The 26,554-nt window shown below is 38.7% G+C and overlaps 3 protein-coding genes across 3 annotated transcripts; 1 reads left to right on the top strand and 2 right to left on the bottom strand.

The window, feature by feature from the left end:
• znf292a (zinc finger protein 292a) lies at positions 1-15,881 on the bottom strand. Its single transcript, XM_056476707.1, is given in 9 exon segments — positions 1-3,998; positions 4,001-6,569; positions 6,650-6,788; positions 7,053-7,189; positions 9,926-10,128; positions 10,228-10,363; positions 10,954-11,032; positions 14,700-14,854; positions 15,571-15,881. Coding segments are annotated over 9 exon segments (6,951 nt in total). The 5' UTR covers positions 15,706-15,881; the 3' UTR covers positions 1-600.
• A 338-nt stretch (positions 15,882-16,219) lies between these two features.
• On the bottom strand, positions 16,220-18,543 carry LOC130244579 (glycoprotein hormones alpha chain-like). The gene is made up of 4 exons (XM_056477072.1): positions 18,488-18,543; positions 18,266-18,364; positions 17,114-17,301; positions 16,220-17,016 (listed from the first exon to the last, which is right to left on the bottom strand). The coding sequence occupies exons 2-4, from the start codon at positions 18,357-18,359 to the stop codon at positions 16,945-16,947; spliced, it is 354 nt and encodes a 117-aa protein (XP_056333047.1). The 5' UTR covers positions 18,360-18,364; positions 18,488-18,543; the 3' UTR covers positions 16,220-16,944.
• Positions 18,544-23,458: 4,915 nt separating this feature from the next.
• LOC130244624 (glycoprotein hormones alpha chain-like) lies at positions 23,459-23,997 on the top strand. Its single transcript, XM_056477132.1, has 2 exons — positions 23,459-23,758; positions 23,847-23,997. The coding sequence occupies exons 1-2, from the start codon at positions 23,459-23,461 to the stop codon at positions 23,919-23,921; spliced, it is 375 nt and encodes a 124-aa protein (XP_056333107.1). The 3' UTR covers positions 23,922-23,997.
• Positions 23,998-26,554: the final 2,557 nt, after the last annotated feature.

The following is a 26,554-nucleotide window of genomic DNA, read 5'->3' as shown; positions in this document are numbered from 1 at the left end:
TTTATTCTTTTAAATTCTTTATTTTTACCCACCTTATGTTGTACTCTGTCCTTTTCTTCACTACAGTGAATGTTCACACTGAAACGTTTGACCTCAATTTAGATAACGGGAGAATTCTCAGAATTGCAAACACCACGATTTGACACCAAGTATTCATGTGGATGCCACAATTTACACTGAGCATTCAGTTTACTTAAATTGAATGTTAGGTGGAAGACAAGTACGTTGACACACTACTGTTAAGTTAAAAATAAATACTTTCGAAAAAAGAAAAAAAAAAAGAGAGAAAAAAAATCCCACAGGGATATATGATAACTTTTTCATTCTACACAAAACTGTACAGTTAAAAAAAATTCATCTAATTTTCATCAGAGAATTTTAGAAATACAAAAGGTTTTTTTTAGCACAACCATAATAGTACATCAAAACGTTAAATATTGTACAAAACTTTGCTTTTTCTTCTACTAATCGAGAGTCAATACCAATGTGTTGGAACTACTATAAATGCTAGAGAGTATCTGGATGTACCTGTCAGCAGCATGTGACACAGTATGTGGTCCTGAGAGCAAGGCCTTGTTTTTAATGTCTCCAGTTTAACCATCAACTGTGCAGCCTCTTTTCCAGGATAACCCTAGGCTGCATATCTTGAAGTTGCTTCAGCAGAAGTCTAGAACCAGGGGATTGGTTTTTATACATGACAATTTTAACATTGTTCACAGTCTCGATCTTTAGAGGATTTCTGAAATTAACGACGCGCTTGACTTGATTTTTCATTTGGATGATCGGCTTGAGTTTGAGTTTTCGCACTCGTTTTGATTGATTGGACAGAGAGTCTTGGCTGAACTTCAGGACGGTTGTCTGAAACTTCGAGGACTTGTAAAGTTTTAGTGCAACTTTATTTTTTTTGTGGTTTCCTTGGGAGTTGGATGCTTTCAATATGGATCCTGAGACTTTCAGCATACACTTAACGTGCTCATCGGAGCAGTTGCGAAGACTTTGTTTCCGTTCTACAGAGACCTTGTTTCTACATTCTGACTTGCGCGGACGACCCCTTTTCCTCTTGATTACTGCTGTAACTGCGGTAACACCTTCATTGACTTCAACCTCTTTTGCAGGCTCTACATCTTGAAAACTGACTTCTGAATTAGGGTTTTGAGCTTCATCAGAGACTTGAGCTTCTTTCACCTCAACATTTTGTGAGGTACTATCTGCTCTGGGCATCTCACTGCTTTTGATGCAAAATATGAACTGGCTTCTCTGATCCTCAATGTATTGTTCCGTGAGGCCATGAGTGGTGTAATGATTCAATATACTCTGTTCATCATTCATTACTGAATCACAGTTCTTGATCATGCATGGGTACTGTAGAGGAAATGTTGGATTGCACATAGCAGATGCTTCCTCGTTGGATTTAAGCGCAGGCTTCTCTAGGGTTATCCGTTGGCTTTGAGCCTTGTCCTCTCTCTTTTTGGAACTTTTCTTCTTCGTTTTAGTATTGTTTTTTGCAATATTTTCCTTCCCATTGTTGGAATCAGGATTTGCACTTGACTTCTTTGTTTGAACACTGTCCCCCACATGTTCTTGTTTCGCTTTCATGGTTTCGAAAGTAGCATCGTGTTTCTTCATGAGATGTCGAAGAAGGTTCGACTTTGTCGTATATACCCGGTCGCAACCTTTGAATTGACATCTGAATGTGAGGTTCACGCTCTCAAAGTCCCCATCTACTGAAACCTTTATTGCTTTGTGATCGTTTTTGATATGATCAATGTACTTCAAATGGCAAGTGAAGTGAGCAGAACATTTGGACTGGTCACACTGAAACGTGCCTACCTCAATACCAGAGAGCAACGCACTTGCCTTTTCCAACGTACATCTGTGAAGCAAAAGATAGTGTTTCAGCAAGCTGGTAACTTTCGACACTACTTTTGAGCATTGTTTGACTTGGCATCTGTATTCCTGCACCGGGAACACTCCATCAGTAGCTTTAGCGCTGTTCTTTTCATCACATTCTGACTGATGCATAGCCCTATAATGGAGGATGAGATTTTGTTGGATTGAAAAGGCAGCCACACATCCCTCATGAATGCATCGATATGGCCGGTACACATCAACCGAATCACCACAATCAGTGTTGTCAACAGCCATTCTAGTTTTCTCTTGAATATCTTCAGTCACACTTGATTTTGTCCCAATTTGTCCGAAGAATTGTGGAGTTGCATATTCTTCGTTCGTAGCATTCACTGTGTTAAAAAGATGGGGACTTCTAAGACCACTCAACTCCTGTGCTGCAAATATACCTGGATGGTTTAAATCACTAACATGACTCTCAGGATTTAAAGCAGGGACTTCTAGTTTTATACATGTAGTCGAAAGTCGATCAAGGTTTCCTACATTTTTCTGTGACTCTTCCGTAGTTTTGCAAGACTTAGTGGTACCAACTGTAAGGGAGCTTTTTGTGGCTTGTTTCTTTTTTTTGCCAACAATCTTGGCTTTTCCATCACTGTTTGAATGAACTGTTGAAACAGTCAATTTGGGATCAACTTGGTGTTGAATCTTCTCTGATTTATTTGCCTGTTTGTCAATAAGGCTGGAATGCACGTTTTCTGACTCGGATGCACTTTTTTTCGGCTTTCTAAAACCGAGACCAATTTTTAAGACAGAAATTTCTTCTTTCGAAAAATGGTGGACATTTTTATAGTGGATTTTAAGGCCTGTGGTTCTGGTAAATGTCTTTGAACATAAATGACAGCTGTAAGGTGCTAATCTGTCAGGGTTTTTCTTCATTTCGTTTATCCTCTCATCGCTGTAATCATGTACACGGCTAAGGTGTTTAAACAAAGCTTCTTTTGTCATGGCTCCGTACGCACAGTCTTCTTTACACTTAAACGGCTTTAAAACACTTTTCTGCTCAATTTGGACAGGATCTTTAATTGTGTTATGCTGATCATTTCTGGTGTCATTTTTAGAGCTTAGATCTTGCAAGTTAGTGCTCTCAGGTACAGATTTGTCACTGAGTACATCTACTAAATCAAGACGCTGTAATGCCCTTTCAATTTCTAAGATAATTCCATCTTCACCAGCATTTTCAGGGATAATTTCAGCATCAGGTACCATTTCTGTGGCTGTGTTAGATACAGGGGAATGAAACAAATTGGCATTTGTAGCCATCTCAGAGTGATCCTGAGAGGGCTCATTAGCATTAATGTTGGGGACGCTCTCTGTGCCTTGCACATTTGTTAAGTTGTTATCGTTAAAAGTACTTGATTCTGATGGTGCATAGATGAAGGATTTGTGATTGTCCTCAAGTATTTCATTAGCTGGTAGAGGCATTTGTACTGTTGAAATGTCAGGATCATTCAGAAAATCGAGAAACGATACTGGTAAATCAGCAGTAAGATCTATTTCGTCTACAGGCTTGCATTGGGAACGTTTTGACAAATGACCTCCAAGAGACTTTGTGCTTGAAAACTCTCTGTAGCACCTGCAGCAAATGACCTTCCCATCCTGTATTATGGCAGGCCATTTGGTTCTTTTTGATGATTTAATTTTTTTGCATTTCCTATTTTCACCAGAATCTGAAACAGTCATCTGATCATCTGAAGTGATTCCTTCTGCTCCTTCCAGGGACAATTCATGATTACAAAAATCCTCTGGACTTTTATCATCACTCACATGGGTAGCACCAAAGAAATCTTCTGATGATTCCTTAAAGTTAGGGGTTAAAATATCTGACATACATTTGTTTTCTGATGTGAACACTGCATCGGTACACTCTGAGCTGATTTCCTTGTTCGAATTTTCCATTGACTGCATTGAAACAGAACTTGCCTCTGAAGGAAAATACAGGCTGACGTTCTTTCCAGACAGAGCTCCTGCATGCAAATCATTGCTGATGGAAATATCTTCAAGATTAACGCTCGACTCAACCTGTGACTGGTCACAAGTCTGATCGCCATTCAGAGAATGCAGTACCCTAAGAGAGCTTGAGACATATTTGAGGCTTCATTCATAACACCCGAGGGTGCATGGGTATTCCACGGAAGTGGAATGATGTCATCGTAAGATGAGGCAGATGGGTAATCTAAAATTGTATCAGAATGGTATGATGGATTTGTGTGCTGGTTTTCAGATAAAACGGTAGAGCTGTAAGAACCATGTTCGGAAAAACCTGAACTCAAACTCTCCATTGAAGGCAATGCCCATGCCTGAGCATCAGGTAACTGCATCAGACCGCTCTGGTTTGTTGACGCTGCACTTGGATGGTTTTCAAATTGAGAACAAAACTTAGTACCTATGGACTGCATGTTAACGTGATCAGAGAAAATGGAGGAAGGACTCTGAATCGCCGATTCCAGTAAGTTAACTCGCTCTGTTTTTTGGGAACAGCTTTTCCATTTCTTTACCAGTAACGGAGTTGGCATATTAGTGGTCGTGTGCTTAGACGAAGACTTTTTTGACGCAACTTGCGCAATCCTTTTGTACTTCTTTGACAACTTCCACTCCTCAAAGGCCTCTGCGTGAACATTTTTGACATGTCTTGATAAACTTTTTGAGGTGCTGTATTTCCGCGTACAGGTTTCAAATGGACAAATGTGAGTCAGGTGTTCTTCTCTGTTTTCTTTTGTCACAGCAAGAGAAGACTTCGGTGTGGAAGGCTTAAGCGGAATCTTTCTGAAAGAAAACAACTTCTTGTCTTTCAGTAGAGCTTGAGTTTCAGTGTCGGCGTTCTTTAGTGCATTTAAATATACTGGGTCATTGAACTTGATGGGAATGGGCTGCAATTTTACATAGCAAGACTCAAGACGCTTTGATTTCTGGGGGCAATAAGATGCCGTAGACACATTAGGCTGAATTTCAGTCGTTTCAGAATCATTTTCGGTTTCTTTCAATTGGGCTGTGTGTGGTACAAGATGCTCAGGCTGCACTGTGGAATCTTGAGTTGTGTCTGCAATGTTTTGAACTGAGCATTTAATTTCTACTGGGGTAAAATCTTTAATCTGGTTTTGAGGCAGCTCTGAAGCAGGACAAGCCTGAGGCGCTACTTCCAAGTGTAAATGTGAGTGCCTATCGATGGCAGAGTGGTCCACCTGCTTCGCATGCCCTCTCTGATGCAAATCTAGCTCAGACAACGTGTAGAACACCTTGTCACAGTTATGACTTTTGCAGGGGAACGTCAAGTAGTGCTGTGCTTCATGATCATACAGCAAGTAAGTCTCATTGAAGATTCGCTCACAGTTTGGATATGCACACTGGGCCTGAAATTCAGCATGTAATTTTCTGTGCATCAGAAGCTCAGCATGAGAGGAAAAGCTGCAATTACATCCAAGCTGAACGCAAAAGTATGGCTTCTCGCCACAATGCATTTGTAAGTGATCGTTAAGATGGGTCAAGTTAACAAACTGGCGATGACAATATTGGCACATTGCCTTCCGGCTCTGTAGTTGTAGGAAATCTGTTGCCTCCGGTTCGTTTTTATGGGCCTTAACATGAGCAACCAAATTCCTAAAGTATTTAAAAACTTTTTGACAGCTTGTAACAGGACAGCAACAATCTTTAGTGTTGTTAACATCCCGTATAGGATTGCCCTGCTTTGGTGATGATGATGATGATGTCGGTGATGATGAGGATTTCATTTTGCTTTTCACATCTGTGCTGGTACTACCAACTGAAGCATATAAATTGTTATTGCAAGTTTTTTCCTGGCTAACTTTCGTAGCAGTGTCGCTGTAGTGCTCTTCCTTTTTCAAGGTGCTGCTAGCTGGTGTCAACTTTGCGTCAGTGCGTTTCTTGCTTACGCCCATTGCAGCAAGGCGCTCATTGCATGACTGCTTTACATGTGAAGCCACATGGGGCTCCAGCACTGTCCTGCTGTCGAAGGTTTTAGCACATATTGGGCAGCGGAAAACCCCATCTTGCACATGCTTCAATGCATGCTTGACAATTCTGTGTCCAAGGAACTCTTTATCACACAAAACACAATACTGCATATAAGCCTGCCAATTGCGGAATCGAGCAGAAACAAATCCCTTCTCTTTCATCTTCTTCATTTCATTCTTCGTCTTCTTCTTTCTTTCTGCTCCAACTTCAAAGAGTTCGTAAGAAGGGTTATCAGTAAAATGCTGGAAATATTTCTCATCCAGGTCATGGAACTCATTGTCATCACTGTCAGTAAATTTGTCAGAAGACAATATAGTGGTTGCGTCCTGACCCATCAAAGCAAGGCATTGACGTTTTAGAGTTTTCCAGTCCCAAAACTCCGGATCAAAAGGCCACTTTATCTTTAAGGCCAGCAACAAGTCACAGCGTAGTGAATTTAGAATTGGTGGATCCTCCTGGTCAAGCTTTTGGTCAGGCTCATTAAAAAGAGTCTCAACAGCATAATAAGATTCCAAAGATGGCTTTATCAGGAACTCCGTAAGTTGGCAAGCCTGTTTTACTTCCAAGTCTAAAGGCAGCAAACAAGATATTGTTTTGCAAATAGTGATATTGCAGTCCTCGTTGTCATGAACTCCCATTTTTAGCGCTTGAATGCACATTTCGATGCACACTGAAAGTCCATCTGTGTCAACCTAAGGAAACAAAAAAAATTTCAGTCATCAGAATGCCAAAGGTTTGAATTCCATAACATAAAAACGAAAGGTTTTCCAACCTCAGCCTGAATGACTTTGATGAGGAGCAGAATATGGTACACACTCTCAGAGAGGCGTGCTAACAGTCTGCATTGCTCCAAAAAGGCATGTTTTGACTCCAGCCTTATTAGAAGTTTACTCCAAAACAGTGTCAGTTCCCTGGAAGGTATACAATGATTCATTTAGCCACTGGTCTTCACAACAATAAATGTCCAGAGTTTATGTTTGGCCACTGTACCTTAAGCCTTTATGTATAATAAATGTTATGCTGAATCTTAAAAAACTACTATTTGTATTTATCATTTCTATTTAAAAAGGCTATTAATTAGATTACATCATAAAATTTATAAGATTAGAAATTGACAGTACGTAAAAAAGTGACCTAAAGTAAGGAGAAATTGGGAGAAAGAAGAAATGTTTTACCAGGCACAATAAGCATCCCCACTGAGAAGCTGACGCTTGAAAAAAGCTGTACAAAGACTGAGAGCTCCTTTCTCATCTTCCTCAGACTCCAAATTACAAATCATGTCCAGGGCCTCTTTGCAGTCTACCTCCTTTATCTGTAAAACACAACAGAGAAAGTTTAGGTTATACGTTATCTGTACCATTTCAGCTTAAATAAATAATAATAATAATCATCATCATCATGATAGGTTATATATGCATATTATACATAAGATAGAAGATAGGCTTGAGTTTAAAAAATATATACATTGTTTAAAAATGTAAAGGACAAAGACAATTAAGGGGTTAAGAACTAATTCAAAGAAAAACTTTGCTCCACACCAATATGTCTACCATTCATCTTCGAAGCACATGTGAATATACATTTCATATTTTACAATATAATTGTCACTCCACTGAAATGTCAATGAAACGCAAACAAAACTTTCAAGCATCAAAAAGACATGGTGATAGTAACTCAAGTAGGAAGAGCAGTTTAATCCAAGTAATTTGAAAAGACACAATTTGCATGATGAACCGATTTAAGTTAGGCTTCTAAATCACATTGAAACAACCCAAAAAACTCAATGACCCTTCGCAGCGCCATGCTATTCATATTTTGTTTGTTTTTCTTACAGATGATGATAGAGGTTTGTTCTATTTGACCATAAGACCAGGATTGAGAATTGCTGCACTAAACAATGCATGCAGAGAAAGCTAATCAAATAAGTTAACCAAAAACATTTTGTTTATGTGGAGCAACCATGTTTGACTTACAATTTTGCAAATACAACTGAAGATTGATCATATTTTCTTTATTTAGATTAGGTTATATATTTTGGTGACCCTCTCTTTAACTAGTAACAATTTACTTTGAAAGGCAACACTAAAAGCAAAGTTTAAAAGCCTTTTAAATGGGTTCATTGTATAAAGCCATTCGATTAAAACGCTTATTTCATATGAATTTTTATTTTAGAGGGTTTTTTTTTTTCAGAATTGACTATTAAGGCAACACAATTTTTTTTTTCTTTTAGAGTGAACTTTTTCAGCCCAATAGTGATTTAATTATGACTCAATAAAAAGCCCCAGTCAGATCACAGGATTTTATTTACATGATTTAAAAAAGTCACTATATCAGATTATGCGATTTTGTCTTTATAAAATCTTGCCTTGTTGTAACAAACTTGTTTCTTCACAATCAGTCATCCCGTGACATCTACAACGAGCATTATTTCACAAACAGTCCCAAAGTGTTGCTATAACAATATTTCTTATCATTAATATCAATGTTTTTTTTTTTTATCTAACACTGATGCTAGCTGACAACCAGGCTACATTATTTAAGGCCTTTCGTTATGATACTATTTATATAATATGATACTTTCTTTTAAATCTAAATGTATATTTTCCAGCCATGGGTTGCTTATTAAACACTCACTATATGCCTGAACTTGCCATGAGTGAGATGGAGAAAATGAAAGCACATCAACAGAAAAATATATGACAGAGGTGTGTGATACAACAATTACAGTGAGGCATTAATTAAATCCATAAATCATCGAAACACCCGAACAGTTGAGTAGTGAATGGGGACAAACCCAAAAATTATTTGCATAATTTTCTTAGAAAAAAAAAATCTTTTTGAAATGAGTTTCGTTTGGTACTCATTTTTTATGACAAAACCATCTATTGCTGGTGAGTTTTAATTTAATTAGTTTAATCAAGTAATTTGAGTAAGCAGGACAGGCTTTTACAATGTATCAGCAGCACTGACCGTGTTTCCAGATTACCTCGGATAAACGAACTAAGTTGGAAGGCTGAGAAAACTCAGAAACTCGTTGTGTGAATGCAGATGTCAGCATGTTTGTGCCAGTCTGTCAAATAAAATTGCTCAAAACACTTTAATAATTTAGAGAAAGTAGTTAAAGTTTGCAATGATTGACCTTATCTACCCTCGACCCACCCATAAGTAAATATGCAGCCTCTTTTTTGATTACCTGACCAACTGATTAACGGCAGCACCCACTGATATAACTGAGAAATTAATAATCCTATAATCATCCACGTGACGGAATTCGTCGTGCAGATTGGGGAAAAAAATTCAACATGCAAGACTTTCTGTGATGGTGTCGTAAGGCGTAGCAGACATGGTATCGGTTGTCGTGACCTATGCCACATTACACAAGAAATGATTGAATCTTGTGTCAGGTCGCCCATTTGTCGTTTACGACACCCTACATTAAGGAAATCGTGACAAAATTGTGTGATCTGACCAGGGCTTAAGAATTTACTTGCATATTAATGATCTATTTTAAAAACCTTGTTTTAAACTGAACTGAACTCACACAATACTACTAAAAAAATCTAACAAAAATAAACAAAAATGTAACATTATACTTAAAGAGCTGGTATACTTCAAATGAAATTGAAAAAACAACTGAAATGGCAATTTTGCACAATATCTGGACAAATCAAAGCTCATTTTCAGTTTGTTTCAGCAGATCAAGACAGTTCAGTGGAACTATTTTTTGGGGGAGTTTGTTTTAGGCCCAAATACCTTGAGCTACCATTGGAGAAGGTTGTTTGCTAGATTAAAATTTAGGAGTCCACACGAGTAGCGTGACGCATTTATAACCCAGCCTACTGCAGCGCAGGGGTGTCAAAAGGTTCGAAAACAGTATACCATCAGCCTTTTCAAAATTCTTTTGGCCTCAAATGAGGAATGAAAAAGAACTTTGTTTGAAGTATACCGTGGCCTTTATACTATACATTTTTCTTCAGTTTTTTTTGTGTGAAAAATATCGGAGATACATTGTATATAAGCTAAATAATACATTATTAAAGAGCCCCACCTCATGCATAAGTTCTTGTTGTGGTGTTATTTCACACAGACACACGAGGTAGATTTGTCTGAAGTTCTTCTTTCCTCCAAATTCAGGAAACTCTGCACACGTCTTTGCCAGTCTTGCAGCCTTTTCCATGTGCTTCTCTTTGATGAGATGCTTTATACGCATATGAAGAAGTTCAGCTCCTTCTCGAGATAAAAACTCATGTACTATGGAAGATGCACATCCAATTATGTTAATAACATCATAACAAAAAAAAAAACATCATTATAAAATACCTAAGAATCTGACAAACGAAAGAATTTTACCTCTCTCCACATTAGGGAGGTCATTAGACAGAATGCTACACAGTGTGGCATTGGACCACACGCCATTGTCCTCTGCTAGAGTCAACAGGGCCTGAAGCTGTGAGTTTCCATGTGCCTGAAGAATGCCATGAGCCATCTGCACAAAGAGAACGCAAAACTTTAAAGTCATGTAGTGTGAACTTGGCTTAGCAGGTTCAGACTTGTTAATAGGCAAAGTCAATGTTGTTATAATTGTAATATGTAATAATATTGCGATATTCAAGATTTGTAAAGTTATACAGCTCTGGATAACTTGAAACAGCGACTACTAGTCTCTCCTCTATCTTTAAAAGTTCTCCGTAGTCGTCTTGCGCCTCTCAATGCAAAAAGTGCGTCCGGTGTGATTGGCCCCCCTTAGTGTAGTTTTATAAACTAATTGAGAGGATCACGTGCTATGATTGACTATGGCTGTTCTCACATAAACAACTAAACTATAGACCAATCAGATGAATTCAAGCCTACATAAATAACCCGATTTCCCTTCCTCCCTTATCTTCGATTTTGAAGAATCCCCCCATCCGCCCCATCTCCTCCTGCTATACTAGAGGAGCTCTCGGTCACCATTCTATCCTAACTAACCAAGAAGGAGCCCCGGGCTCAAGTATCTCCAAGCTCAAGGCTCTTTCCCGGGATAGCAAGCCAAACCTGCAATCAGTATCAAGGATGTAATGAAATCTTGTCACTAACCTTGACAGAAGTTTGAAATTCTTCCCATAAGGCACCAGGGATTTGCTCGGAGAATGACAACAGAAGATTTAGACAGCTCCTGACAGGGAACAAAATCATCTGTTAGGTCAATTATACCATATTCACTCACTTTATTTACTTATGCACTGTTGTCTATACAGTGAAAGCAAAAATTTACGCTTTTGTACACACCATTCACCACAACTATACACAATTATTAACAATAAAGAATGACATATTGAAAAATTAAATGAAGCAAGCTTTACAAATGTAAAACTCCAATAGTTCTGCATACAAAGACCCTTGAATAATTTCTATATGTGATCTAGATATAGCAGGTATTCTTAATCTCAGTCCTGGAGGTCCGATGTTCAGCTGACTTTAGCTCCAACCCCAATCAAAGACACCCGTGCTAGCTAATCAAGCTCTCACAGGCTTTCTAAAAACATCCTTGCAGGTGTGTTGAAACAAGTTGGAGTTAAAATCTGCAGGACACCGGACCTCCAGGACCGAGTTTGAAAACCGGAAAGGCTAATTCATCATGGATTTCCTCAATGTACAAGTAATATCTGTAAGCAAAATAATACCTCAGCAATTTGTTCTACAACATAAGCTGCAAACACTCACACCTCGAACATTTAATGAAATACCTTCTATTACCTTAATATTTAATGTTTTAGCATTATTTTGTGTGAGTAATTTACCCTGCAGGTTAAAACATTAAAGAATTTTAATGTAAAATGAAACATTTTACCGTCATAAAATCCTAATTCTCAAATCTCTCCTCCCTGCACCACTCTATTACATTAGTGTCCTAAGATCAGTACATGCCGCCATCTAGTGTTAAAAGTAAAAAGTAATACATGTAAAAATGACTTTATGGCTGACACACAAGGGTAATAGCATGCACCCACAATTAAACAGCTGCATATTCATCAAGATGTCTTTCCATGACACTTTGGAATCTGTTTTCCCCATTTGTTCTTAGTACCAAGCTTCCAGCAGTAGGCCTTTTATCTTAAGCCAGCTAGAAAAATTCAGTGAAAGGTTTGTTGTTTTTGTCATCTTAGGCAAGATTTCCTTTCCCCCAAAAAAGGCACCCCTTCACATAAACAAAATGTAATATAGGCGAGTATTATTGACAAAAAAAATCCCTGGCCGCCCACTCATGGAAAAAAATACTACAGTAATGTATAGTAAATACTATATTGTTTTTGAACCATTTACTGCTAGTTTTCAGTCACGTGATGTGTGTAAACCTCGCGGGCGAAAAAACATTTGCCCACAATGGCAGCTACACTGAGAAAACAGCACAAACCGGTCACATTTTCATTTGTTTCAAGTTACGAACAATAAACTGTAAATTGTGGGCACTTGCGATCCATATACTGCACCCGCAGTGGTCTGTCAGTCATTTTAATCTATCATCTCCCTGTCAGAGCTCTAATTCAGCAGTGTTTAGCGATTTAGTCATTGGTGACTAGCAAATTTCTAATTAGCGAATCACATGGCAGCCATTTAGGCATGTAGACATGGTCAAGACGATCTGCTGCAGTTCAAACTGAGCATCAGAATGGAGAAGAAAGGTAATATAAATGACTTTGAACGTGGCGTGGTTGTTGGTGCCAGACGGGCTGGCTTGAGTATTTCAGAAACTGCTGATCTACTGGGATTTTCACGCACAACCAGTTCTAGGGTTCACAGAGAATGGTCTGAAACGGAGGAAATATCCAGTGAGCAGCAGTTCTGTGGGCACAAATGCCTTGTTGATGCCAGAGGAGAATAGCCAGACTGCTCTTAGCTGATAGAAAGGCAACAGTAACTCAAACAACCACTCGTTAAAACCAAGGTCTGCAGAAGAGCATCTCTGAACACACAACACGTCCAACCTTAAGGCGGATGGGCTATAGCAGCAGAAGACTGCACCGGGTGCCATTCCTGTCAGCTAAGAACAGGAAACTGAGGCTATAATTCACACAGGCTCATCAAAACTGGACAATAGAATATTGGAAAAACTGGTCTGATGAGTCTCGATTTCTGCTGTGAAATTCGGATGGTCGGGTCAGAATTTGGCATCAACAACATGAAAGCATGGATCCATCCTGCCTAGTATCAACGGTTCAGGCTGGTGGTGGTGTTATAATGGTGTGGTGGATATTTTCTTGGCACACTTTGTGTCCATTAGTACCAATTGTACATCGTATCAATTCCACAGCCTACCTGAGTATTGTTGACCATGTCCATCTCTTTATGACCACAGTGTACGCATCTGCTGATGGCTACTTCCAGCAGGATAACGGGCCATGTCATAAAGCGCAAATCATCTCTGACAAGTTTCCTGAACATGACAATGAGTTCACTGTACTCAAATGCCCTCCATAGTCACCAGATCTCAATCCAATAGAGCACCTTTGGGATGTGGTGGAACGGGAGATTCGCATCATGGATGTGCAGCCAACAAATCTGCAGCAACTGCGTGATGCTATCATGTCAATAAGGAAGCAAATTCTCTTGAGGAATACTTCCAGTACTTTGTTGAATCTATGCCACGAAACATTAAGGCAGTTCTGAAGGCAAAAAGAGGTCCAACCCAGTATTCGTAAGGTGTACCTAATAAAGTGGCCGGTGAGTGTAAATTAGACTGCCTATTCTCAATGCATGATTGCATCCACCTGGCTATGCCAGAAAACATTCTGTTGGAGGTATAAAACCGGCCAGTGTTCTGTCGATTTGTTCTACCTTGTCAGATTGTCCTACCTCCCAATCAAAAAGTAGGTAGCACATTTTGATGACCAATATGCTACCCATCAGATTTTGCTACAAGTGTAATTTTTAACAGTGGAGTAGTGTGATATGAAGCTGTAATATCACCTTAACCTACCTAATCCCTAACCCTAACCTCAGAACCATTCAAATAGTGTTGGTAGCATAATCTGACGGGGAAGAAAAAATGTCAGGACACCGGTCTAAAATCGATCTAGCCAAAACGGCACACCATAAGTGTTCAAAAGACACCTTTCTTGTAAAATTGGTGTTTATATCTACATATAGCCTAAAAGTACATTTAAATAGGCTCATATTGTGTATTTTAATAGATGTCTATGCTCACACATTAGCGCAATCTTTCATGATCGTCAATATCTTTGCAGCAGTGCAAATTTATCACAGTTCTGCAAATATTTGCTGTATAATATCAAAAATAGGTCATCTTTGAGAATCGAATGTCGGTTGAAATTGTCCATCAGAGATTACTGTAGGTCAGAATCCATTAACCCTGAAACCGTTGATTAATAAATTAGATGTAATTGAATGAAATATACATGGTTCGACAAGGCATGCATATGTATTATACAAACTGAAAAAAATTATCCCCATGATTGAAAATGTATAATCTGCACAATGTTATCCACACAGACACCACTACACCCCTCAAGCAGGTTTTGATGACCAAGAAATTAGAAATTCACTAAACAACGACAAAAAATATATATTTTAGTCTTAATTACATCAAATTGAGTCTAAAAAAAACTATCACCAGGCCACTGGCACCTTCTGCAGGTTAATAAGTTCCCTATAATTATAACTACCATTATGACGATCAGTAGAAAACTTCTAGAAAATATATTTACACAAATAATACAAAGTGATTACTTAATTAAATATGAGCAGTGAACATGTTCTCGAATATTACCTGCATATGCAAACCCACAATGCTATATGCAGAGAGAATGCCGTTAAAAACATACCACGATAACTTGTTCATCACATCTGTGACATGTTCACATTCAGGACTTAGGAACGGACTGGCCTCAGCGCAGCACATTATAGCTGCTGTGTACAGCTCCAATAGAGGAAGCAGGTCTTCATCTGGTCTCCACTGACATCCATGATGCATCAAAATCTGATGAAGGAAAAAAAAAAAACTTCCGTTAATGAGTGATTCAACCTTCTGTTCTCACTGGTATGACTGCATGATTGGTATAACCACAAATCCTACCAACAATGATATGTTATGATTATGAAATAAGAAAAAAATCATTATAATAATATGCTTTTATTGTTGCTGATAAGGTGGAGGCCATGTTGTAATCAATAATGAGAAGATGTAGCATAATTCAACGAATTTAGTGACTGACTAGAGGATTTATTTATCAGTTAATACATTTATAATAAATGTAAAAGGTTATTTCACTACAGTTTTCCTAACAGAAATGACTTATAGTTTCTAGTTTCTATGTTTTTAAATTAATGTTTTCACACATGCATGCTCTATATATATATATATATATATATATATATATATATATATATATATAGCTAGATAATGTTTTGGGTGGAAAGTAAAGGCTACTGCTGCTACAATAAGCTAATGTGTTAGCCGTCAGAAGCTGTGACCATGCCATCCACACTAACATAATAAGCATACGCTTTAAAAACTGTTAAACAATCATGCTCCCTCTTTCCAGCGCACAGATTTTAGGTTTTTCCCCCATCATATTGATCAACAACTGCACGAGTATTGTTAGTTTTGTTATCATCGTTGGTGCAGCGATGCAAACATGCAGCATCGTCCGCGAACAAAGACTGACAGACTTAAGCGCATGAATAAAATCGTACTTGGCAGAAATCCTGACAAAAACTATTGGAGGCATCTAGCGTCGACTCGGAGCTCCTTTTTAATTCAGAGATGAGATCCTGAAATTTGTGTTTGAGGGCCACAGCCTCATTCGCGCTGCCCTCCTCCTCCGCCATCTTCGCTGCATTCACACACAGCAGCCCAAATATCTCAAACTACTACGGCCAAGGCCTGATCCAAATATTCATGACCCGTGCGTTCGCTGACCGAGCAACGTCAGCACAGCCTAATTAATATTCAAGAGAAATTTTGCGGTTTACCTACTACAAGACATGTTTAATATGTGTGCCTGTGAAGCAGTCGCCATAGTAACTGTTATGAAGTACGTCAAAGCGGCATAATTAATATTCATGAGTCAATCTTTAGTCATAGTAGTGTTCGAAATTCGAAACTACCGTCCCGACTATGGCGCAGGGGGGTTAGGGGAGGGGGCGTCTGTCCTCAAAACAGTCACGTCATTGACAAAAGTCTTTCTTCCTTTCTTTTATTCGACATCTCACAGAAAACATTTGGCTAACGATTTTAAAACATTGACAGAACTTTTCTTTATTTGAATATAATTGTAAGCACAAAAGTAGTCTACATGCTAAGACAAACCTTCATAAGATGACGAATGTGTGAGGAAAAGAGAAACGAAGCATGTCATAAGCAATCTTTTATTTAATTTTTGGACTTGAAGAATATCACAGTAAAGGCAACCAAATAAATAAGCAATGGGAATGGTTGTAAAAGATGGCATATTACGCTCTTAAAGGGATAGGCCTAGTTCAACCAAGTTGACAATTCTGTCATTATTCACTCACCCTCTACTTGTTCCATCCAAATCTGTTCAACTTTCTTTCCTCTTTTAAGAAAGCTGGAAACCACTGACTTTAATGTCAGTGGTGTTTCCATCTTTCTTCAAAATTGTTCGTTCAACAAGAAGAAAGAAACTCATAAAGGTTTAGAGCAGGGGTGTCCAAACTCAGTCCTGGAGGGCCGGTGTCCTACAAAGTTTATTTCCAACCCCAATCAGGCACACCTAGGCTAGCTAATCAAGCTCTTACTAGGCTTTCTAGAAACATCCTTGCAGGTGTGTTGGGGCAAGTTGAAGCTAAAATCTGCACACCAGACCTCCAGGACCCAGTTTGAGCCACTTGAGTTTGAGTAATCTTCATTTTTAGGTGAACTATCCCTTTAAGGTCTATGAAAGTGACAGAATATGCAGTTTACATTAATTATGCTGACCATTTTAGAAGCGAATTGGAAATGGCCACAGTTGAAATATGAACAGCTACATAAAAAAATCACATATTTTATGAGTCACTGATTTAGGAACAGGAAATAAGCATAAGGATTTTGAAGAGTGTGTGTTTTTAAGACTTATGATAGTAACAGGTGCTGCAGTGGCAGTCTGTGTGGTTGTATAGTGGGATATTAGTGGCAACCTACAAACAAACACACAAACAACATTGGTTATACACAAATAAATGACAATAACGTCCTTAAATATCGTAACAATAACAGTCGTAATTTGGACTTTACCATTTTAGATTCTTTTGCTACACAGCAAGTGGCTTCTGATGTGATGTTTTTTGGGACAAGCATGGTTTTCTTGGACCTCAGGGGTGTGGGGTAAGCTCTCGAAAAGCAGCAGCCCACGCACTGATAGACTGGAGCCCCAGGTTTGGAGAAACGTTCGTTCATCTTGAGTTTGCACTCTTCACATCCATCTTTGATATACATATAAACATTAATAAATTACACATATATATATATATATATATATATATATATATATATATATATATATATATATATATATATATATATATATATATATATCTACAGTTGAAGTCAGAATTATTAACCCCCGTTTATTTTTTCCCCCAATTTCTGTTTAACAGAGAGATGATTTTTTTCAACACATTTCTAAACAATAGTTTTAATAACTCATCTCTAATAATTTATTTATTTTATCTTTGCCATAATGACAGTAAATAATATTTGACTAGATATTTTCAAGACACTTCTATACGGCTTAAAGTGACATTTAAAGGCTTAACTAGGTTAATTAGGCAGGTTAGGGTAATTAGGCAAGTTATTGTATAATGATGGTTTGTTCTGTAGACTATAAAATAAAAATAGCTTAAAGGGGCTAATAATTTTGACCTTAAAATGGATTTAAAAAAATGAAAAACTGCTTTTATTCTAGCCGAAATAAAACAAATAAGACTTTCTCCAGAAGAAAAAATATTATCAGACATACTGAAAAAAGAAAAAAAAATCAAAGGGGGGCTAATAATTCTGACTTCAACTATATATATATTAGGAAAGAAAATCATATTTAAAATCCTGAAGGACGATTTGTTAAAGGGATAGTTCAAAAACTGAAAATGGCCATTGTTTACTCATACTTTTCTTTTTGACGTCCATTGTAGGAAAAACAATTACTATGAAAGTCAATGGTGACGACATTTCGGCTTTCTTCAAAATGTCTTCTTTTGTGTTCAACAGACAAAAGCTTTAGAGCCACTTGGTCAGTAAATGTTCATTTCGCTGCATTGAAAGAAAAAAGATTTTTGAAAAATTTGTTGCAATCACTTATCTTAAAAAAAACTTTAGTAAATCCAATGAATCATTTTTTCAGCCTAGGTTAACTATCCCTTTAAGTATTAGAATAGAATATCAACTCACACTTAGACACATCGTTTCTTGAATACAGTTGTCCGACATGAAGAATCATTAACAACAAGAAAATGCTTGCTTCAGCGTATCTTGTCCAAAACATGATGGCTATAATAGAAGGAATGCTCTTTAATGAACTGCACTTACAGTTTATTTAAAATACATCAACATAATTATTCACCTCTAAATTAGCTTTTTTTGTATTAAATATATTGAATAAGCTAAACTTACCTTTGTTCTTGACTTTCTATGGAGTGTGATGAGTTTCTTTTCAGACACAAGTAAAGCTACCTTTTATACCTTGCTTATGCCTGCCCCATATTTGAACGTGTGTGTGTATGTGTGTGTGTGTGTGTGAGAGAGAGATTCTTCCCTTGCTGACCTTCTAATCCATTAGGTAAATTAAAAAAACAACTGAATATGTATGCACTGTGGGATTATTAAATATTACATACAGTAGAATTCATACAGTCGATTATTAAAACTCACAGCAAAGCTGGTAGAAAACGTTTGTTCGATTTTTAACCTGTTACATGATTTCAGGTCAGATGAATTCATCTGCAATTATTGTATTTCATCTGTTCTCTAAACGCAGAGTATCAAGTGTCAAGGATGAACGTTAGTTTGCCTTCACTATCTCTCAATCTTTCCATCTGCGCAAATCCACAAGACCTCGCTTTGGATTATGAGCTTCATGCGCCATGCAAATGTAATTCTATATTTTCAGTGCCAGATGGAAAGGAGTGTGTCGTATTAATAACAAAGTAAAACTGTTGAAGAGGACAACGGCAACTGAAAGAATTATAATGTTTTTCTAACTTCATTTTATGCATTATTAGTCGAATCCTGTTTTAATCAAATACACGAACTTCTGTTTGTGTGCTTAACCTCATATAACCTTGCTTCAGAACAGCTGGGGCTCCTCATGACTGATAACCAGGACGCAGTGATAGAAGGGAGAAGTTAAATTCTGAGAAATTGCTCTCAGCACAATGTTACAACTCTTCAGAGTGTGCTTGTTTTTTTTGTAACAGGGATATAGAAGAAACACTGATGGGAGGGGTGCAGGCTCACTCTCTTGTGTGCGTAACTTTTTCTGTGCAGAGTAGATGTTCTGCTTGACATCTGGTGATTGGGCTGATCTGGATGGAGGATCTTTTTTTTCTGAAGAGTATCACCATATCAAAAATCAGTGCCAGGATATTTAAACTTTTCTTGTAATAGTTTTCTAGTAATTAACATGTTAGAAATGTAGAATTACTTTGCAGAGCCAGTTAATTTAACTTGCACAATTTACATAATCATTTGGCAAATGTACTGTACTTGTACAATGTGTGGCATGGTGGCTTCATGGTTAGCACTGTTGCCTCACAGCAAAAAGGTCACTGGTTCTAATTTCCCGATGAACAAATGAACAATAATAATGAAGTGTGGTGAGTAATATGCAAACACATGTCATATTCCTGTGGCCCTTATGGTGATGCAGACGTCTCCAAAACCCCACAGGTGGACAAATCTAAACTTGTTCTTATTAAAACAAATATAAATATGCATATAATAAATAGTAATAACAATAATAATAACATTATACAAATGCAAATAGTCATAAATAAACAAAAAAAAAGCCCTCTGAAAGGAAGAAGGCATGGAGGCAGTGGTTTGTATATTTATATAGAAAATATTTTTGTAACATTTTATTCCTTTAATTATTTTCATATGTAAAGATATTTGTGTATTGCTGTACATCCTGTATGTCCTAAGCAATGAGTACACGTTTTGGACCTGCATAGGCTCATAACTAATGTGATCTGCACTGGACTTTAGAGCAGATTTCAGTTGGTCAATGGCGGGGTCTAATTCAGTTCCTGAAAATAGCAACATACCAACAATGCACCTTAAAGGGCACCTATGGTAAAAAAATCTACTTTTCAAGCTGTTTGGACAGCCATATGTGCATGTATGGTGTATAGACTGTCATATTGGGGTGATATAAACACACCCAGTGCTTTTTTTTTCAATTTAACAACATAAAAAACGGTGGACCAATTGGAGCGGTTTTCAAACCGACCGCAACTTTACGTAGGAGTGCGGTCCCCCCGCCCACCAATATTGATTGACAGGCGCGTCATCATATCCTCAGTTTGTTGATTCACGTCCGCCATTTTCAGCGTGAGTCAAAGCGATATCACTAAAGGAACACGCTTATTATTGGTTGTATCTTTATGTAGGTTTGCAAACATGTGTACTTCTCATTGAGTCTACCTTATACTTCAGTCGTTTGCATTTCTCGCAATCCCAGAAGCTCCCTGTGATCTTAACTAGCATGCGTTTTAGAATTCTAAACATAGGTTTCTATCAGGGTACACTCAAGTTGACGGCTGGGCGCCGCGGACCGCTGCAGAAACCTATGTTTAGAATTCAAAAATGCGTGGCGCGACGATTCGGGACACGTCATGTTTCTGGTGCGCCGCAGAGAGTGTCTGGTGTGCCATGTTGCGGCTTCGAGCGGCGCATCCGGTGCCTCAGTCAAAGTTAATTCAGTGTGCGTGGTTATTAGTTTCTGTGTACAAGCTCGGCACTTGAAACTAGCACACAGTTGGCTGTAAAACTGTACAAAGACATGTATGATTTTGTACTCTCTGCTTGGTCTGTGTCAGAGTCGTACATGTACGACTGAATGGTGATCCTCTCACTCCAGCTTTTTCTCTGTCTGCCTGTCAGACTCTGTTGCAAACGCAGAGCGGGTGAGCTCATGGCCCCGCCCCCTTGTTACGTTGGCGGGAAGCCGAAACTAATCTACATGTGAAGCAACACAACCCTGAATCAGTGAACTGTGGACACGCCCCCAACATGACACTTTTTAACACATTATAATAAAAAAATCTGAATTGTGTTTTAAACTGAACCTAAACTGGCACACTCAGAACCACCATAATATTAATATTAAATCATAAAAAAGAGGTAAACTATGTGCCCTTTAACACACCTCCTTTTTAGACTGGCACACCCATGAGCCATAAAGTGGCGCAAATGGATTTGCTATTTAAACAACGTGGTGCAAAATGTGAAAATTAGGCTTGCGCTGGTCTGAAAATAGCAACAAATCACGCCAAACACGTCTTGCACCTTATTGCGGCGGCTGTATGATAGGGCCCTATGGCCAATTTCGAACCGGGGACCTTCCGCATGGGAGTCGGTTGCGCTAACAAGGAGGCTAAAGACCATGGCCTCTAGCATCTGTCGCTAGAGCACCTTTAGTGGTCAGAGGAGTGAGGTTTACCTGTACAGCACTTACTAGCTGGCCTCCGTTACACTCACCCCTCCTAAACCTCACTCTCATGCGGGTCACGGCACCAATGTAACTAGTCTTCTGCGTCTCTTCTGCATTGTGTAAATAAATTGATATCAACTTTGATATATCTTTTAGTGATTTGTTGTCTGTGAAACACAGTCAGAACAAAAATGAGCGCAGAGACATTCAACCAGCCCTCGTGCACTTGCTTCTAGTTCATACACCTCATAATGATTTTTTTTTTTAAGGTAACAGAGGGGGCGCTCTACATGTAAAACAATGAACAAATGTTAACCCCTTCCTTTCTAATAGTATTTCAATGTGTGCAAGTGAAGAGATGGAGTACGTTCACACCGAAAGCGGCGAGAGCGTCAAAGTAGCCGGAAGTCATTCATTTTCAATGAGAGCCGGCGGCGATAAGCGGCGAGGAGCAGAGCGGTGCGTCTTCCCCGGTGTGGGCGTCGAGGAGAGTTGAAATCAAGTTACCTTTATGGTAATGAGCTATAACGCGTTTGGGCGGCAAGCAATCAGAATGAAGAAGTCCACCGCTTGAGAGGAGTTCAGAGAACACAGACCTGTGAACTTTGGTTCCGACCTCAGTTGTTCCAAAGTGTTTGATTATTACGGTCGCTGCATTTTCAATTATTTACAATGTTTTCTTACAGGAACATGCATTAAATAAGTTACTGGCGAGTTACTGATGTGCATTAATGTTATTTATATATATATATATATCTTTAAAAAAGCAGGAATCTCATGCGACAGTACAAAACAGTATCGCTGCTTCAGGATATTTCAGACATATGGACAGATTGGATAATTAAGTGGAGCAAAGCCACACCACAAGCAACTTGATTTTCCATTGTTACATGAATTTGATAAGAAGTGCGCAACATTTTCACGCCAGAAAGCATGTTTTATGCGGGAATGTAACTGATATGCTGCAACGGCCCCTTTAAATACGACATTAACGTAGCGAATTTTGACGCTCTCGCGGCCGGAGCTGAAGGCAGACAGCGTTGTCGCCAGGGCGGCAGAGCGACCTTGAACGCTCTCACCGCTTTAGGTGTGAACGCACAGATACAATATAACCCTGTTACACGAGCAGCGAAGAATTTGAAGAAAGCTGGAAACTGTATATCAGCTACTCATACTCCCTTCTTTATACACTATCACACAATATAGAAATAAACTGTAGTGTTTAAATTTTGGGGGGGAATATTCCTGCACATTGCCGTTGTCCTCTTCAACAGTTTTACTTTGTTTTTAATACGACACACTCCTCTCCATCTGGCACTGAAAATATAGAATTACATTTGCATGGCGCATGAAGCTCATAATCCAAAGCGAGGTCTTGTGGATTTGCGCAGATGGAAAGATTGAGAGATAGTGAAGGCAAACTAACGTTCATCCTTGACACTTGATACTCTGCGTTTAGAGAACAGATGAAATACAATAATTGCAGATGAATTCATCTGACCTGAAATCATGTAACAGGTTAAAAATCGAACAAACGTTTTCAACCAGCTTTGCTGTAAGTTTTAATAATCGACTGTATGAATTCAGCAATCTCAAAGACAAAACAATTATTTAATAATCCGACAGTGCATATTCAGTTGTTTTTTTCATTTACCTAATGGATTAGAAGGTCAGCAAGGGAAGAATCTCTCTCTCTCACACACACACACACACACACACACACACACACGTTCAAACATGGGGCAGGCATAAGCAAGGTATAAAAGGTAGCTTTACTTGTGTCAGAGAAGACCCATCACGCTCCACAGGAAGTCGAGAACAAAGGTAAATTTAGCTTATGTTGATGTATTTATAACTATAAGAACTATAAGATAATAATAAACTATCAGTGCAGTTCATTAAAGAGCATTCCTTCTTCTATTATAGCCATCATGTTTTGGACAAGACACGCTGAAGCAAGCATTTTCTTGTTGTTAACGATTCTTCATGTCGGACAACAGTATTCAAGTAACGATGTGTCTGAAGAAACGATCAAAGATGGATGTGAAGAGTGCAAACTCGAGGTGAACAAACCTTTCACGGTCATTTCACCAGGGGCTCCTGTCTATCAGTGCGTGGGCTGCTGCTTTTCGAGAGCTTACCCCACACCCTTGAGGTCCAAGAAAACCATGTCTGTCCCAAAAAACATCACATCAGAAGCCACTTGCTGTGTAGCCAAAGAATCTAAAAGGGTAAAGTCCAAATTACGACTGTTATTGTTACGATATTTAATCTTATTTATTTGTATATAACAAATGTTGTTTGTGTGTTTGTTTTTAGATCGTCGTCGCTAATATTCCACTACACAACCACACAGACTGCCACTGCAGCACCTGTCACTTTCATAAGTCTTAAAAACACACTCTTCACATTTCTCAAATGCTCATTTCCTGTTCTTAAATCACAGTGGCTCATTACATATGTGTTTTTTATGTAGCTGTCCTTTCAACTGTGGCCATTTTATTAATAAATGCTCAAACTGTTTCCAACTGTTCTTTTCTAAAATGGCTGGCATAACTGTTGTAAACTTTTGCATTCACTTTGTCACTTTCATAGAGACCCTAAAAGGATAGTTCATCCAAAAAGGGAAATTTACTCAACCTCAATTGGTTCTAAAGCACAGGTCTCAAACTCAATTCCTGGAGGGCAGCAGCTCTGCAGTTCTGCTCCAACCTTAATCAAACACAGCTGATCAAAGTAATCAAGGTGGTCCAGACTACTCTCGAACACCTTGATTAGTTGGGTCAGTTGTGTTTAAATAGGGTTGGAGCAAAACTGTGCAGAGCTGCGGCCCTCCAGGAATCGAGTTTGAGACCTGTGTCATAAACCTTTATTTCTTTCGTTTGATGAACACAAATATTTTCAAAAAAGCTGGAAACATATAACCACTTCCATAGTACTATAAAAAAGATCAATGGTTACAGGTTCAAATTTATGTTTTCAGTTTTTATTAAAACATATTTTGATTTTCACTGTTGGGGTTTATTGAAAGCGCTGTTAAAAGACTTCCAAAATAAGTCTCTCAGACTGAATGGAGATTCTAAAGACATAAGAAATGCGTAGCATACTTATGTTAAAGGGCCCATAGTTTACCTCTTTTTTATGATTTAATATTAATATTATGATTCTTCTGAGTGTGCCAGTTTAGGTTCAGTTTAAAACACAATTCAGATTTTTTTATTATAATGTGTTAAAAAGTGTCATGTTGGGGGCGTGTCCACAGCTCGCTGATTTAGGGGTGTGTTGCTTCACATGTAGATTAGTTTCGGCTTCCCGCCAACGTAACAAGGGGGCGGGGCCATGAGCTCACCCGCTCTGCGTTTGCAACAGAGTCTGACAGGCAGACTCAGAGGAGGAGTGAGAGGATCACCATTCAGTCGTACATGTACGACTCTGACACAGACCAAGCAGAGAGAACAAAATCATTTGTGTCTTTGTAGTTTTACAGCCAACTGTGTGCTAGTTTCAAGTGCCGAGCTTGTACACAGAAACTAATAACCATGCACACTGAATTAACTTTGACTGAGGCACCGGATGCGTCGCTCGAAGCCGCGACACGGCACACCAGACACTCTCTGTAGCGCGGCAGAAACATGAAGTGTCCCGAATCGTCGCGCCACGCATTTTTGAATTCTAAACATAGGTTTCTGCAGCGGTCCGCGGCGCCCAGCCGTCGACTTGAGTGTACCCTGATAGAAACCTATGTTTAGAATTGTAAAACGCATGCTAGTTAAGATCACAGGGAGCTTCTGGGATCGCGAGAAATGCAAACGGCTGAAGTATAAGGTAGACTCAATGAGAAGTACACATGTTTGCAAACCTACCTAAAGATACAACCAATAATTCCGATTAGAGCGATAATGTGGAGAATATTGATCTTGTGTTGAGCCCAATGAGCCTTGCATCTAAAAATAGAGCTAGCGTGTTCCTTTAGTGATATCGCTTCGACTCACGCTGAAAATGGCGGAAGTGAATCAACAAACTGAGGATATGATGACGTGCCTGTCAATCAATATTGGTGGGCGGGGGGACCGCTCTCCTACGTCAAGTTGCGGTCGATTTGAAAACCGCTCCAATTGGTCCACTGTTTTTTATGTTGTTAAATTGAAAAAAAAAAAGCACTGGGTGTGCTTATATCACCCCAATATGACAGTCTATACACCATACATGCACATATGTCTGTCCAAACAGCTTGAAAAGTAGATTTTTTACCATAGGTGCCCTTTAATTAGTTATATTTGCTGCATATCGAGTACAGTGCGTTAAATTAACTGGCTGTGCATTAAATTCTACATTTCTAACAAGCATTACAAGAAAACTATTACAAGAAAAGTTTAAATATCCTGGAACTGATTTGATGCGGCGATACGGTGGCTCAATGGTTAGCACTGTCACCTCACAGCAACGTCACTGGTTTGAGGCTCCGGCTGTGTCAGTTGGCGTTTCTGTGTGGCGTTTGCATGCTCTCCCCGTGTTGGTGTGGGTTTCCTCCAGGTGCTCCGGTTTCCCCCACAGTCCAAAGACATGCTGTATTGGTGAATTGGAGAAACTAAATTGTCCGTAGTGTGTGAGAATGCAACATATGGGTGTTTCCCAGTACCGGGTTGCAGCTGGAAGGGCATCCAGTGGGTAAACACATACGCTGAAATATTTAGCAATTCCATAACTCGAGTTCAAGAGTTCAAAAATGAAACCTGTCAAAAGTAAGTAAATGATGGTTCCAAACCGGTTTCAGTTAGTTTTTTGTTGCTGTTGAACAGAAATAAGGTATTTCAAAGAATGCTGGAAATCAGTCATCATTGACTTCCATAGTAGGAAAAACAAAAATGGAAGTCAATGGTTACGAGTTTCCAACCTTTTTCAAATACAGTTGAAGAAACATTGAACAGATTTAGGTTATAACGGAGTTCGATAAAAGACCTCTTAGCTTTTACAAGTGATGTACATGTGATGAAAGCATTGGAATTGAAGATATGTGCTGTCAAGCG

The sequence above is a fragment of the Danio aesculapii genome, chromosome 17, assembly GCF_903798145.1.
Source record: "Danio aesculapii chromosome 17, fDanAes4.1, whole genome shotgun sequence".
NCBI classification, from domain to species: domain Eukaryota; kingdom Metazoa; phylum Chordata; class Actinopteri; order Cypriniformes; family Danionidae; genus Danio; species Danio aesculapii.
The sequence above is the reverse complement of the archived record's forward strand: the minus strand, read 5'-3'. Positions and strand labels throughout refer to the sequence as shown.

Bases quoted from the DNA above. Each gene is read 5' to 3' on its own strand.
- LOC130244579 (XM_056477072.1), bottom strand. From the start codon at position 18,359: ATGTTTTGGACAAGATACGCTGAAGCAAGCATTTTCTTGTTGTTAATG. The intron at 17,302-18,265 runs GTGAGTTGATAT...TGTATATCAAAG, and splicing joins AAGAAACGATGTGTCTAAGT to ATGGATGTGAAGAGTGCAAA. The intron at 17,017-17,113 runs GTAAAGTCCAAA...GTTTGTTTGTAG, and splicing joins TAGCAAAAGAATCTAAAATG to GTTGCCACTAATATCCCACT.
- LOC130244624 (XM_056477132.1), top strand. From the start codon at position 23,459: ATGTTTTGGACAAGACACGCTGAAGCAAGCATTTTCTTGTTGTTAACG. The intron at 23,759-23,846 runs GTAAAGTCCAAA...GTTTGTTTTTAG, and splicing joins TAGCCAAAGAATCTAAAAGG to ATCGTCGTCGCTAATATTCC.